Genomic DNA, 14,171 nt, shown 5'->3' with positions numbered 1-14,171 from the left:
ACCTGCTCGGAAAGGTGCGCCGGCTCTGCGCACATTTCCGCAAGTCCCACACGGACGCTGCCACCCTGCGCACCCTGCAACATCGGTTTCATCTGCCAGTGCACCGACTGCTGCGCGACGTGCCCACACGGTGGAACTCTATGCTCCACATGTTGGCCAGGCTCTATGAGCAGCGTAGAGCTATAGTGGAATACCAACTCCAACATGGGCGGCGCAGTGGGAGTCAGCCTCCTCAATTCTTTCAAGAAGAGTGGGCCTGGTTGGCAGACATCTGCCAGGTCTTGGAAACTTTTTGAGGAGTCTACGCAGATGGTGAGCGGCGATGCTGCAATCATTAGCGTCACCATTCCTCTGCTATGCCTCTTCCTCTGCATAAAGGCAGACGCTTTGCGCTCGGAAACAGAGGCGGGGGAAGACAGTATGTCGCTGGATAGTCAGAGCACCCTCCTGTCTATATCTCAGCGCGTTGAGGAGGAGCATGAGGAGGATGAGGAGGAGGGGGAAGAGACAGCTTGGCCCACTGCTGAGGGTACCCATGCTGCTTGCCTGTCATCCTTTCAGCGTGTATGGCCGGAGGAGGAGGATCCTGAAAGTGATCTTCCTAGTGAGGACAGCCATGTGTTGCGTACAGGTACCCTGGCACACATGGCTGACTTCATTTTAGGATGCCTTTCTCGTGACCCTCACGTTACACGTATTCTGGCCACTACGGATTACTGGGTGTACACACTGCTCGACCCACGGTATAAGGAGAACCTTTCCACTCTCATACCCGAAGAGGAAAGGGGTTCGAGAGTGATGCTATACCACAGGACCCTGGCGGACAAACTGATGGTAAAATTCCCATCCGACAGCGCTCGTGGCCGAAGGCGCAGTTCCGAGGGCCAGGTAGCAGGGGAGGCGCGGAGATCAGGCAGCATGTACAGCACAGGCAGGGGAACACTCTCTAAGGCCTTTGACAGCTTTCTGGCTCCCCAGCAAGACTGTGTCACCGCTCCCCAGTCAAGGCTGAGTCGGCGGGAGCACTGTAAAAGGATGGTGAGGGAGTACGTAGTCGATCGCACGACCGTCCTCCGTGACGCCTCTGCCCCCTACAACTATTGGGTGTCGAAGCTGGACACGTGGCCTGAACTCGCACTGTATGCCCTGGAGGTGCTTGCTTGTCCTGCGGCTAGCGTCTTGTCGGAGAGGGTGTTTAGTGCGGCTGGGGGAATCATCACAGATAAGCGTACCCGCCTGTCAACCGACAGTGCCGACAGGCTTACACTCATCAAGATGAACAAAGCCTGGATTTCCCCAGACTTCTCTTCTCCACCAGCGGACAGCAGCGATACGTAAGCAATACGTATTATGCACCCGTGGATGGAAGCTACGTTCTCTCTCACCATCCAAAACGGGGACATTTCTGCTTCATCAATCTGTGTATAATATTCATCCTGCTCCTCCTCCTGAAACCTCACGTAATGACGCCGAACGGGCAATTTTTCTTAGGCCCACAAGGCTCAGTCATATAATTTTTGTAAACAATTTTTATACGTTTCAATGCTCATTAAAGCGTTGAAACTTGCACCTGAACCAATTTTTATTTTAACTGGGCTGCCTCCAGGCCTAGTTACAAATTAAGCCACATTAACCAAAGCGATTAATGGGTTTCACCTGCCCTCTTGGTTGGGCATGGGCAATTTTTCTGACGTACATTAGTACTGTTGGTACACCAATTTTTTGGGGCCCTCGCCTACAGTGTAATCCAATTAATTTTTTGCCCACCTGCATTAAAGCTGACGTTACATCAGCTGTCATGGGCACTGCAATGGGATATATTTATGTACCGCCAGTGGCTTCCTGGCACCCACCCATGCTGTCGGTCCACACGGCGTTGTAACTACATGTGTCCACTTCTAAAGAACCCCAGTCTGACTGGGGCATGCAGTGTGGGCCGAAGCCTACCTGCATTAAACATGACATTACCTCAGCTGTGCTGGGCACTGCAATGGGATATATTTATGTACCACCGGTGGGTTCCAGGGAGCCACCCATGCTGTCGGTCCACACGGAGTTGTAACTGCATGTGTCCACTTTTAAAGAACCCCAGTCTGACTGGGGCATGCAGTGTGGGCCGAAGCCCACCTGCATTAAACATGACATTACCTCAGCTGTACTGGGCAATGCAATGGGATTTATTTATGTACCGCCTGTGGCTTCCTGGCACCCACCCATGCTGTCGGTCCACACGGAGTTGTAACTACATGTGTCCACTTCTAAAGAACCCCAGTCTGACTGGGGTATGCAGTGTGGGCCGAAGCCTACCTGCATTAAACATGACATTACCTCAGCTGTGCTGGGCACTGCAATGGGATATATTTATGTACCGCCGGTGGGTTCCAGGGAGCCACCCATGCTGTCGGTCCACACGGAGTTCACAATAGGGAGTTGTACCTGCCTGTGTCTACTTATAAAGAACCCCAGTCTGACTGGGCCATGCAGTGTGGGCCGAAGCCCACCTGCATTAAACATGACATTACCTCAGCTGTGATGGGCAATGCAATGGGATATATTTATGTACCGCCGGTGGCTTCCTGGCACCCACCCATGCTGTCGGTCCACAGGGACTTCACAATAGGGAGTTGTACCTGCCTGTGTCTATGAATTAAAAACCCCGGTCAGGTTGGGGCATGCAGTGTGGGCCGAAGCCCACCTGCATTTAATCTGACGTTAGCTCTGTTGTCCAGGGCACTGCAATGGGATACATTTATGTACAGCCGGTGGGTTCCAGGGAGCTACCCATGCTGTGGGTGCACACGGAATTCCCATTGCGGAGTTGTACCTGCCTGTGACTATTTATAAAAAAACGCGGTCTGACTGGGGCATGCAGACACCTTGACAGAATGAATAGTGTGTGGCACATAGGTTCCCCATTGCTATGCCCACGTGTGCAGCTCCTGATTGCGATGGCACAGGATTATATTTCTCATTGCTTCTGTACAGCATTGTGGGCTATCGCCCCGCCCCTTTTAAAGAGGGTCGCTGCCTAGCCGTGCCAACCCTCTGCAGTGTGTGCCTGCGGTTCCTCCTCATGGCAGACGCACTTATAAATAGACATGAGGGTGGTGTGGCATGAGGGCAGCTGAAGGCTGCGCAGGGACACTTTGGTGTGCGCTGTGGACACTGGGTCGTGCGGGGGAGGGGGGGGGGTTGGACAGCATGTAACCCAGGAGAAGTGGCAGCGGAGTGTCATGCAGGCAGTGATTGTGCTTTGTTGGAGGTAGTGTGGTGCTTAGCTAAGGTATGCATTGCTAATGAGGGCTTTTCAGAAGTAAAAATTGTTGGGAGGGGGGGGGGGGCACTCTTGCCGCTATTGTGGCTTAATAGTGGGACCTGGAAACTTGAGATGCAGCCCAACATGTAGCCCCTCGCCTGCCCTATCCGTTGCTGTGTCGTTCCCATCACTTTCTTGAATTGCCCAGATTTTCACAAATGGAAACCTTAGCGAGCATCGGCGATATACAAAAATGCTCGGGTCGCCCATTGACTTCAATGGGGTGCGTTACTCGAAACGAACCCTCGAGCATCGCGAAAATTTCGTCCCGAGTAACGAGCACCCGAGCATTTTGGTGCTCGCTCATCTCTAGTCTCTTTCTATCCCTATTGCTGCTCTACAAATCTTGGTAATATTTTATGATTAATGTGTTATCAATCAACGCATTGCTTAAGGTAACGTCCATGGTCGGAAAACAGTCTTCAGTGAACTGGTTAAGAAATTCTGAGTTCTTAGACTAGGATCCCCTGTTCAGGTCCTTCCCTTCGTCTTCTAGCTAGAATGGATAGTGGCTGTGTCTGGAGATCCCAGTACTTTCATGCATTACATAGACTGCTCATTGATTTCAATGGACATTGCATGATGATTCATTTTCCGGTTTGGAATTCCCCTATGCTGGCATTGCAGGGAAATGAACATTTGCTGGTGGGATGCCAGCAGTGGGACGCCCTGTGACAAGCCTTATTGTTGCAGGGCCACTAACAAGAAGGAAAGTCAGAAGATGACTACATGGTAGGCAAAATGCCCAGCAGAGATGTGACCAACCCAAAGTAGCATAGTTATAACAGTATACTTTGTACGAGATGTAGCCTATATCACTGAAAATGTTTAATGACTGTTTCTCCATGTGCATTTGTTTTTCTTAGGTGGATAACAAAGGAAGGAATTTTCTGCATGTGGCGGTGCAGAATTCTGACATTGAGAGTGTGCTGTTCCTGATTAGCGTGCAAGCCAATGTCAATTCAAGAGTGCAAGATGCTTCCAAATTAACTCCTCTGCATCTGGCTGTGCAGGCAGGCTCTGAGATTATTGTCCGCAACCTGGTGCGTACCGAAATGTCTGCATTCAGAGATCGTGAGATTTACACATGTACATTATCTGCGCAATAGACATTTTTAGATTTTCAAAATTGTACTTTTACTTTTTTTTTAATTTTGAGTGTATACAATAGAAGTATAGTACAAACAAGAAAACCTGAAATAATCCTCAAATGAGAAACAAAACGGCGATCATCCGTTTTAATCACCAGCCATTTTAAATGCTGATACCCCAATAGTATTGTTAGTTCTGCAAAGCATATATAACACAAGACTTTGTATAGTTTCATTTTGTTGATATTTGTCTATATTAATAATGTCTGTCATCTATTCTGTTAGCTTCTCGCAGGTGCCAAGGTGAATGAACTGACAAAACATCGCCAGACTGCCCTTCACCTTGCAGCACAACAAGATCTCCCCACTATCTGCTCTGTCCTCCTGGAAAACGGTGTTGATTTTGGAGCTGCAGATGAAAATGGGAATAATGGTAATTGCAGTAGTTAAAATGATCTCTAATGAACAGAACCCCATCTCTAAATTTCTGCTGGTCTGGCTCTGACAATCAGTTGTTATACGTAGGTTCGCTAGAGAGAGGGAGCCACTCTTGCTTAATGGCTCTCCATGCTGACTCAGAGAGTCTTAAGAAGACTTATCCATATTATGTCCATTTGCCCTAACTACAACAAGTGTGTGTGTGTGTGCTTCATGACACGTGAAATGAGTGAGAGTCAATTGACCGAAAAATGTCCTAGACTCTTATAGTCTTCAGCAAGTGATGAAGTAATCCCAAAGAGGCAAGGAAGTCATAAAATAGGAACCCGTAGCACTAACTGCTTGGCAAAAAAAACTCCCCGTTGGGAGGAACCTCTTTAATACAAAAAAAATGCAATAGCCACAAAAGGTTGTGAACTAGCAACCTCAACATCATCCAAAGTATGCAAATGTGGCAGCATATAGGGGTGCAACTAATTATTCAACATAAAAACAAAAGCTTTATTGATCCATGTAGCCAATTCAGGCAACGTTTCGGCCACACATTGGCCTTAATCAAGCCATCTGACCAGAAAAGGAGTCCATGTCCTTTTTCAGCATGGACTCCTTGTCTGGTCAGATGGCTTGATAAAGGCCAATGTGTGTCCGAAACGTTGCCTGAATTGGCTACATGGATCAATAAAGCTTTTGTTTTTATGTTGAATAATTAGTTGCACCCCTATATGCTGCCACATTTACATACTTTGAAAGAGACTAGGAAGTGACAGGTAATATGCAAGCTGAGCATTATAGGTGGTGTGGAGTGTTGTAATCCTGTCTTCTATAGACTTCTAACCATACAATAACTATACCAGCCTCTAAGGATAATCAGCTCAATTGTCAGCTGTACACTCTGTCCAAGTCTATACAGCACAGCTGACAGTTGAGCTAAAGAAGACAATACTGTGTCTGCTCTAGTGGCCAGTGTGATAACTGGAATATTTCAAGATTGTTTTAATATGTTGATAATTCCAAAATCTAAAAAATAAATACTTGTTATAAATGTGTATACATTCTTACCTGATATTGGTTTGTCCCAAATCCTGAAGCTACAACCAGTTTATAGTCACGGAGCTTCAATACCAAGAGTTCTGACAAGTAGATGATGGATAAGAAGCCTAGCTGCTGAACACTTTGGTTATTACTATTGTAGATAGTACATAGATATAGAACGCATTCATGCTGGACACACAAATCCCGACATCCATCAACAGTCTGTCTTGTTCTTCTTTACAGCACTTCATCTGGCAGTAATGCACGGTCGCTTGAACAATATTCGCTGTCTGTTAACAGAATGTAATGTTGATGCGGAGGCACTTAACTTGAGGTAAGCAGTCAATCTGTGTTAACTAACATTGTCGATGATCACATTCAGGGGCTTATGGTTGATTTGAAATTAATTACCTATCTATGACTAAATTTGAACCACATTTTTCTCACAATGCCATTGTGTGAGGTCCACAGCAGGGCGTACGCATGCGAGGTATCATGTATGATAACTGATTTATCACAGCGTCTGTATTGAACATGGCAGCAAATCAGATTTATAGTTTTAATTTTTTCTGCGCATGATTGAAATTTGAAAAGTGATCTGCTTGATTGCGATCAGCCATACTCTGATATCAAGGTCGATTTTGAATTTCCACAGTGAATGACAAACAACTTAAATATAGCTAATTATAACTGCTAACACGTTAATTTTGACAGGGGCCAATCTCCAATGCACATCTTGGGGCAGTATGGGAAGGAGAATGCAGCTGCCATCTTTGAGCTCTTCCTGGAATGTATGCCAGAATACCCACTTGATAAACCGGATTCAGAAGGAAACACTGGTGATTACATTTTTACTGACAGTACCTTCAATGCGGTAACACACATGTAGTGTTTGTTGGATTTATTTAACTTTCTGCATTCACTAGTATTTTTTATATCCACATTTACCTAATCGGCAGCCCAAATATCTTCACACTGAAACTGGAATTGCAACAGTCTGCAATCATTGGATAGCACCGTGTAGTAGTATACCCTTAAAGGGGTTGTCCCGCGAAAGCAAGTGGGTCTATACACTTCTGTATGGCCATATTAATGCACTTTGTAATGTACATTGTGCATTAATTATGAGCCATACAGAAGTTATAAGAAATTATTCACTTACCTGTTCCGTTGCTAGCGTCCTCGTTTCCATGGAGCCGTCTAATTTTCAGCGTCTAATCGCCGGATTAGACGTGCTTGCGCAGTCCGGGTTTTCTTCTTTTCTGAATGGGGCCGCTCGTGCCGGAGAGCGACTCCTTGTAGCTCCGCCCCGTCACGTGCCGATTCCAGCCAATCAGGAGGCTGGAATCGACAATGGACCGCACAGAAGCCCTGCGGTCCACCGAGGGAGAAGATCCCGGCGGCCATCTTCAGCAGGTAAGTAAGAAGTCACCGGAGCGCGGGGATTCAGGTAAGCGCTGTCCGGTGTTCTTGTTTAACCCCTGCATCGGGGTTGTCTCGCGCCGAACGGGGGGGCTGTTGGGAAAAAAAAAAAAACCTGTTTCGGCGCGGGACAACCCCTTTAAGGGGATTAAGGACAACTGCTGTTCAGATGTCCTTTTAGAGCGTATGAACATCATAGAGTGGGACCCTGCTGTATAAGACAGAAGAGAGCCGCAGGCTTTTGAGTCATCCTTCTATTACAGGACTGTCTTTCAACTGAATGGTCGTCGTGTAATACAAAATCTTCCTCCCCATTAAAGTTAATGTGGTCCACTCCGGGCTGTTTGATTATGTCCTAAGACTGAACTGTTCGGCTGCAGGGATTCCCCTTTCCTGCTCCCTGAAAGCAGCAGGAAAGTGGAATCCCCAGTGCAAATGTGAAACCACCCCATGTCTATGCTGGACGGGCCAGGCTCACTAGTTGTAATGTGTGTGCACATATGTGTAGCCAAATGTTTTATATTTACCATAATGGTTTTGGGTTAGACCAGTCATTTTACACCGCCAACCATTGCCTTGTGTGTTCTCAGCTGGCAGCAGGAATGGATATTATTGTGTGGTGATGACCACCAGCCTTTTCTTCTTGTTTTCAGTAATGTGTAAGATGAAAACGGCATGTAACACATAGAGGACAACTGTGATAGGTTTTGTTATGTTAGAAATGAAATGAAATGCATAAAAGAAGTCCAGGTTCTAGATATATAATTCGTCACTGTGCGGGGTAACACAACTGGGGATGGCTGATATTTTATATTACCCCACTGTGCGGGGTAACACAACTGGGGATGGCTGATATTTTATATTACCCCACTGTGCGGGGTAACACAACTGGGGATGGCTGATATTTTATATTACCCCACTGTGCGGGGTAACACAACTGGGGATGGCTGATATTTTATATTACCCCACTGTGCGGGGTAACGCAACTGGGGATGGCTGATATTTTATATTACCCCACTGTGCGGGGTAACACAACTAGAGATGGCTGATATTTTATATTACCCCACTGTGCGGGGTAACACAACTGGGGATGGCTGATATTTTATATTACCCCACTGTGCGGGGTAACACAACTGGGGATGGCTGATATTTTATATTACCCCACTGTGCGGGGTAACACAACTAGAGATGGCTGATATTTTATATTACCCCACTGTGCAGGGTAACACAACTGGGGATGGCTGATATTTTATATTACCCCACTGTGCGGGGTAACACAACTGGGGATGGCTGATATTTTATATTACCCCACTGTGCGTGGTAACACAACTAGAGATGGCTGATATTTTATATCCATACACTTTGCAGTCGAATATATTCTATTGTTTGTTGAGAGCCATTTCAAGTCGAGGATAAATAGACGGCATCACTAGAAATATTGGCAGGAATGTGTAACCCTACTGACCAGCCGTTTTGCCTCATGTCATTCGTTCTGATCATCTCCTGAAATAATACTTAATCCGTCTATTAGTATTATCATCTATTTTTAATCGCAGCTTTCTGAATTTTTTTCGTAGTTCTCCTCTTGGCCTACATGAAAGGAAATGCCAACCTCTGCCGAGCCATTGTGAAAGCTGGTGCCAGACTCGGAGTCAACAATAACCAAGGGATCAACATATTTAACTATCAAGTTGCTACAAAACAGCTTCTCTTCAGACTACTAGGCAAGTTATACGAATATTTAAAGGGCCACTCCAGGGATTATTTTTTTAGTCATTATGCAGCCATTCCCTAAGTATATAGGTATCAGTTAGTGTTACTTTGGCTAATTATTTCTTCTATCTGAATCTCCCAGCCTCTTTTTCCCCAGATGGTTATGAGTTCTCACTTCTGACCAACTCAGATCTACTTGGGGTTATAGATTAATTTTGTAGTCAGTTTCTCAGTCTTCATTATGCTGTTACGTGATCCCTACAGGGGGACACAGACACTCTTGCCACACTTACTGATAATGATCACACGGCTAGAATAGAAAAATGTGTTGCTGCCGGAGTGGCGCTTTAAAAGAAATGAATAGTGGCTGGTATAGTATGAAGCCTAGTATTCTCTTGTCATGAGCTGCACAAGTGTGAGGGGTGAAATGTGCGATTTATGCAACCTGCTTGTTTCCAGTCCAATTTCTCTTCTCTTTCTGTTTTTAATCTCTCTAAACATCAGATTACTAGAATTAGACTACTCATGTAGAAGATTGGTTTAGATTTATGGGCCGATTTGCATGTCTTTACCAGAGTACCTTTCTTTTCCCAGACATGTTAACGCAGGAACCTCCATGGTGCGATGGTTCCAATTGCTATGAGTGTGCAGCCAGGTTCGGTGTTACAACACGGAAGCATCACTGGTAAGAAGGACCACTTTTACGTAAAGATAACCAATTCTCTTTAAATGATTACTTACAACCTTTCAAGGGAATATATTGCCTATATAATTTTTTTAGCTGATTAAAATCACCTGTCCCTGAATGAGTTACATGCTCCACCTCTGATCACACGACGGTGATGTCATCACAGGTTCTTCACTTTATTAAAAACCTGCAGAGCTGGACAGCAGCCGTGTGCTTACAGGACCTGTGTTGTCACTGTTATGTGATAAGTCACCTCTGTGGGAGGAGTCTGGGTTCACATGCATGTAGCAGAGGTGTGTGTGTGTGTGTGTGTGTGTGTGTGTGTGTGTGACATGCATGTAGCAAAGCTGTGTGTGAGATGTGCATGTAGCAGAGCTATCCATTATCTATCAAACACCCTAGATGCGCAATGACGGTGACGTCATCACAGGTTCTAAAACAGCAGTGCGTGTGCTTATAACTTCAATAGCTTTTACTATATTATAATAGTAAGTGGCGCATTGCGCCAGCAGAAACACTGTTACTATAATTTCATAGTAGTTACTAGTTAGTAATATATGGAGAAAGTCTAAGGCACCAGAGATATCCAATAATAAAATGCCGTTTTTATCTCACCCATTAAAAATACAAAGCACGCATGTTTCAGCCATGCAGGACTTTTGTCAGTCAGGCGTAAGGTAAATACATGCTGCTTTGTATTTCTCCATTGACACAACATAGCGGCTGTTCAATACTGAACGGCTGCTATTTACAATAAGCGATCAGCTCATCCTTTATGCAGCATAAACTATGGACAATGAGCTGAACGATCATCGTTCAGTGTAAACAGTAGCTGTTCAGTACTGAATGGCGCTATGTTATGTCAATAGAGAGGGGCAGAGGAGAGCGAGGCGAGAAATCTCCTGCAGCAGCCCCGCCCCCCTGCTGGCCGCTCTGTGAGCGAGCCAGAGATACTAGCTCCCGTGTAACAGCACAGGAGCGAGGACACACAGGGACGAGTGTCGGGCATCGTTTGCCCAACATTCTTCCCATGTAAATGGGCCTTAACAGATGAGATAAAGGCTGCATTTTATTATTGGATATCTCTGTTGCCTTGGTCTTTTCTCCATATATTATCAATGGTGGTTTGGTGGAAAGACCACGCAGAGTAGTATGGAGGATCAATCAGGTGGTGCATGGGAAACAATCTTACTTTAAAACCAGATATTCAAACATGCTGTAATTTTGTAATCTGTTTTTATTTTCGGATTGTAGATTTTTTTTCTTTTACTGTTTATACACTTAAACTCTGGGGGCTGCCATCTTGCATGAGCTGTAGTTAGCATTTAGAGAGGTGCTTTACAGCAGAACCCACTGACGTCAATGGGGAAGAGTTGTAGTCATGCTGACGTGCAGGGAAGGGGAGGTGGTGAGCTGTGACTATCACCTATTGTAGATCATGTGGTGTTTGTGTAGGTATAATGCATCATTTATAATCCTGCCTGTGATGATAATGAGATGACTACTGGAAAGTGATCTCTACAGAAGAAGTGTCTGACTATTATTAGGCTTAGTGATCAATGTGAATATTGCAGAATCTTAGGATTTTTTTTTTTTAAATATAAAGACCTCAAAAATAAAAAAGATAACCAAAAATTCTTCAAAACATGTTTAATTATAAAAAACTTTGCTTATAAAATTGGAAATCTTCTGATGACACATTTCATTTGAGCAGAACCCTAACCAAACTCCAAAAACTGAGGTTGTCATGCTACTAAATCCACTTTTGCTCTCCTATTGTTAACATAATCATGCTTTGAAGTAATGTCTGCCTACGTCTGATTGTCAAGTTCATATTTTGTTTTCTCTTCTTACAGTCGACACTGTGGACGACTCTTATGTCATAAGTGCTCAACAAAGGAGATTCCCATCATCAAGTTTGACTTGAATAAACCGGTCCGAGTTTGCAACATATGCTTTGATGTTTTGACTCTGGGTGGGGTGTCTTAGTACACTTGGCAGCATATTCTTGCTACATGAAGAACAGCAGCTTAAAAGGCTGCTGGGTTGAGCTGCAGAGATTTGCACTTCATCATGGACAAAGGACCATATTATGATATATTCCAGTATAAACAACTTGATTGTACATGTATAGGCTTTGCTAGATACTAACTGGACTCCTTTTTAAGTCAAGTAAAATTATGTACTAGTTTGGAAGAAGCAACGTTGATCTCACGTCATAGTATGGTCTGAAGATCAATGCATCATATCCACCGTCTCTTCCTCTTGTTCCTCAAGAGCTTTTCAGATTACCACTCATTTACATGATCTTAAAATAATGTCTTCTGCCTGTCAAATGTGTGCTGTGTGTCCCCATAAACCGTGGGTGAATATACAAGATGGAACGTTTTGTAATACAGGGTTCAGTTTTGAGGAAAGCCAATAAAAGTGTGGCCTTAAATTATAAGCTGTATAACCAACATTATAATGAAATCTTTATAGCACCTTCCTTATTTAGTATGCCCATATCATGAAGAAGAAAAATTGGTTTCAACATCCTTATTACCAACTTATCAAAGGCCTCTATAATTTTGTCATCACCTTTCCCGATAATTTAATTGTACTTCTTACACACCTGCACAATGTTTCTTATATCCTCATAATATCAAGTGCCCCTTGTAATAGATTTAACACTTGTGGAATTCTTTAAACACTAACATGTCATAAGAAAAAGATGTTGAGCCTATGAGCTAATCATTTGTTATACAAATTAAATATCCAAGCTACATGGACGTACGTTTGTTTGTTTTTTAGCAGAAAAAAATGGCATATTAGGCTTTTCTCACATGAGCGTATGCTTACTGCAGTTTTTGTGTGTGTAATAAGCAGTACCAATATCCCATAGACTTTAACTGTGCCTCTCACACAAAGCTTGAGAAATACACGTGCAAAACAAAATGTGGCATGCACTATCTTGGCACATATTACGCACGCATACATGCTAAGATAGTGTATGGGGATGGTCCATACACAGCAAGTACGCATGTCATTGCATACGTGCTGCACACTCGCACACAGCTTGTTATGCCCCTTTTTTTCTAAGTAGGAGATTTTCATCATAATGAAAAATAGACAGAGCTTGACAAGGCAGTATTCACACTTCAGCCACATGGTTCTCAAAGCAGCACAGTGCCAAAAATAAATTTCTCGTCCGTATCATTGGGGGCCACAGCCTAGACCATGGGATATAGCCACTGCCCTAGGAGGCGACACTAAGCAAAAAAGTGTTAGCTCCTCCCCTCTGGCTATATCCCCCCTGCAGGCACTCAGCTAATTAGTCTTTAGCTTAGCCACGTCTGCCTCCTAGCAGACACTATTTGCGGGAATCCGGGGAGTCAGGGCTTTTCCCTGGCTCTACTGGCCTCCCGGGGGAGACGCAGGCAGGGGGTGTCTCCACCACTACTGCGGCGTCTCACCCAGCGAAGAAAAAGGGGCCCGACCATGCAATGCGCATCTGAGTCGGTTACCCGCCAGCCATAGGGCTCCCCCTCCCTGGAGTGCGCACTGTCTGACGGTGATGCATAGGGGGCAGCACTGCTTGAGTGGTCGACGCGCGGACAGGCTGTGGCCCCCCGGACAAGACCCCATCGGGACTCCATACGGACAGCAGTGGCGGCAGTGGCAGGGCACGGTACCTTCAGCAGAAGCAGCAGCAGGCAGTAGCAGCAGCATCTCTCCCGGACAAGGGCTGAAGCAGGGCAGCTGACAGGACGCTGGGACGCCGGCCGGCAAGCCACTTCCGGTCGCGGCGCTCCGGGGGGCGGGGCGCCGTCGGGCGGCCGGAAAAACGTCACTTCCGGGTCACGGACGGACTTCCGGGGGAAGCCACGCCCCCTCCGACTGCGGCAAGTTTAAAAAGAGCAGGCAGACAGGGGTCTGACTGCTCTCAGCAGCTGAACCTAGTTCTGCCTGCACCCCGGAGCCCAGCACTGCATGTTTCTTCTGACCATCAGAGGGCAAGCATCGCAGCCATCCAGACCTCCACGGAGAAAAAACACCCGGACAGCAGCAGCACCTCCTGTCTCGGGCATCAATAGCTGCAACTACCCCGCAACAGTCCCTGCCACAACACCTGCCGGGTCACCTACGCTACCAGACCGTGCGGTGGACCCGCGTCGACCTCTGACAGCATCCAAGCGTCAGGACCAGAGACTCCAGCTGGACCAGGGGAACCGCGGAAACAGCTGCTAGACCGGGTAAGCCCTGCCCAAGGCAAAGCACTTTGCGGTGTTTCCCCACCCCTCCCTGTCCCCCCTGCAGGCGTGTTTCCTGTAACAGTACGTAGCCGCCCCGATACCGGGAAGCTGTTGCTCTTGCCATGTCTGACCCCAGATCAGAGGGTTCCAGCCCGGCCAAAGGGAGGGTGAAGCATTACGCTTGCTCTATTTGCAGCGTTAAGTTTGCGTGCGGTCAAACCGACCCCCGCTGCGCG

The 14,171-nt window shown here is 45.9% G+C and overlaps 1 protein-coding gene across 1 annotated transcript in view; it reads left to right on the top strand.

Annotated features, from left to right (window-relative positions):
- ANKFY1 (ankyrin repeat and FYVE domain containing 1) overlaps positions 1–12,471 on the top strand; it is a 53,498-nt gene extending 41,027 nt beyond the window's left edge. The window contains exons 19-25 of the mRNA XM_066576989.1: positions 4,183–4,359; positions 4,693–4,840; positions 6,121–6,211; positions 6,592–6,716; positions 8,877–9,023; positions 9,607–9,697; positions 11,557–12,471. Of these exons, the coding sequence (XP_066433086.1) occupies positions 4,183–4,359; positions 4,693–4,840; positions 6,121–6,211; positions 6,592–6,716; positions 8,877–9,023; positions 9,607–9,697; positions 11,557–11,689 (912 nt within the window). The 3' untranslated portion in view covers positions 11,690–12,471. The remainder of the gene's footprint in view (positions 1–4,182; positions 4,360–4,692; positions 4,841–6,120; positions 6,212–6,591; positions 6,717–8,876; positions 9,024–9,606; positions 9,698–11,556) is intronic.
- Positions 12,472–14,171: the final 1,700 nt, after the last annotated feature.

This window comes from Eleutherodactylus coqui, chromosome 1 (assembly GCF_035609145.1).
Source record: "Eleutherodactylus coqui strain aEleCoq1 chromosome 1, aEleCoq1.hap1, whole genome shotgun sequence".
Lineage (NCBI taxonomy): Eukaryota > Metazoa > Chordata > Amphibia > Anura > Eleutherodactylidae > Eleutherodactylus > Eleutherodactylus coqui.
Note: the sequence above shows the minus strand (reverse complement) of the source record. Positions and strands in the feature narration are given on the sequence as shown.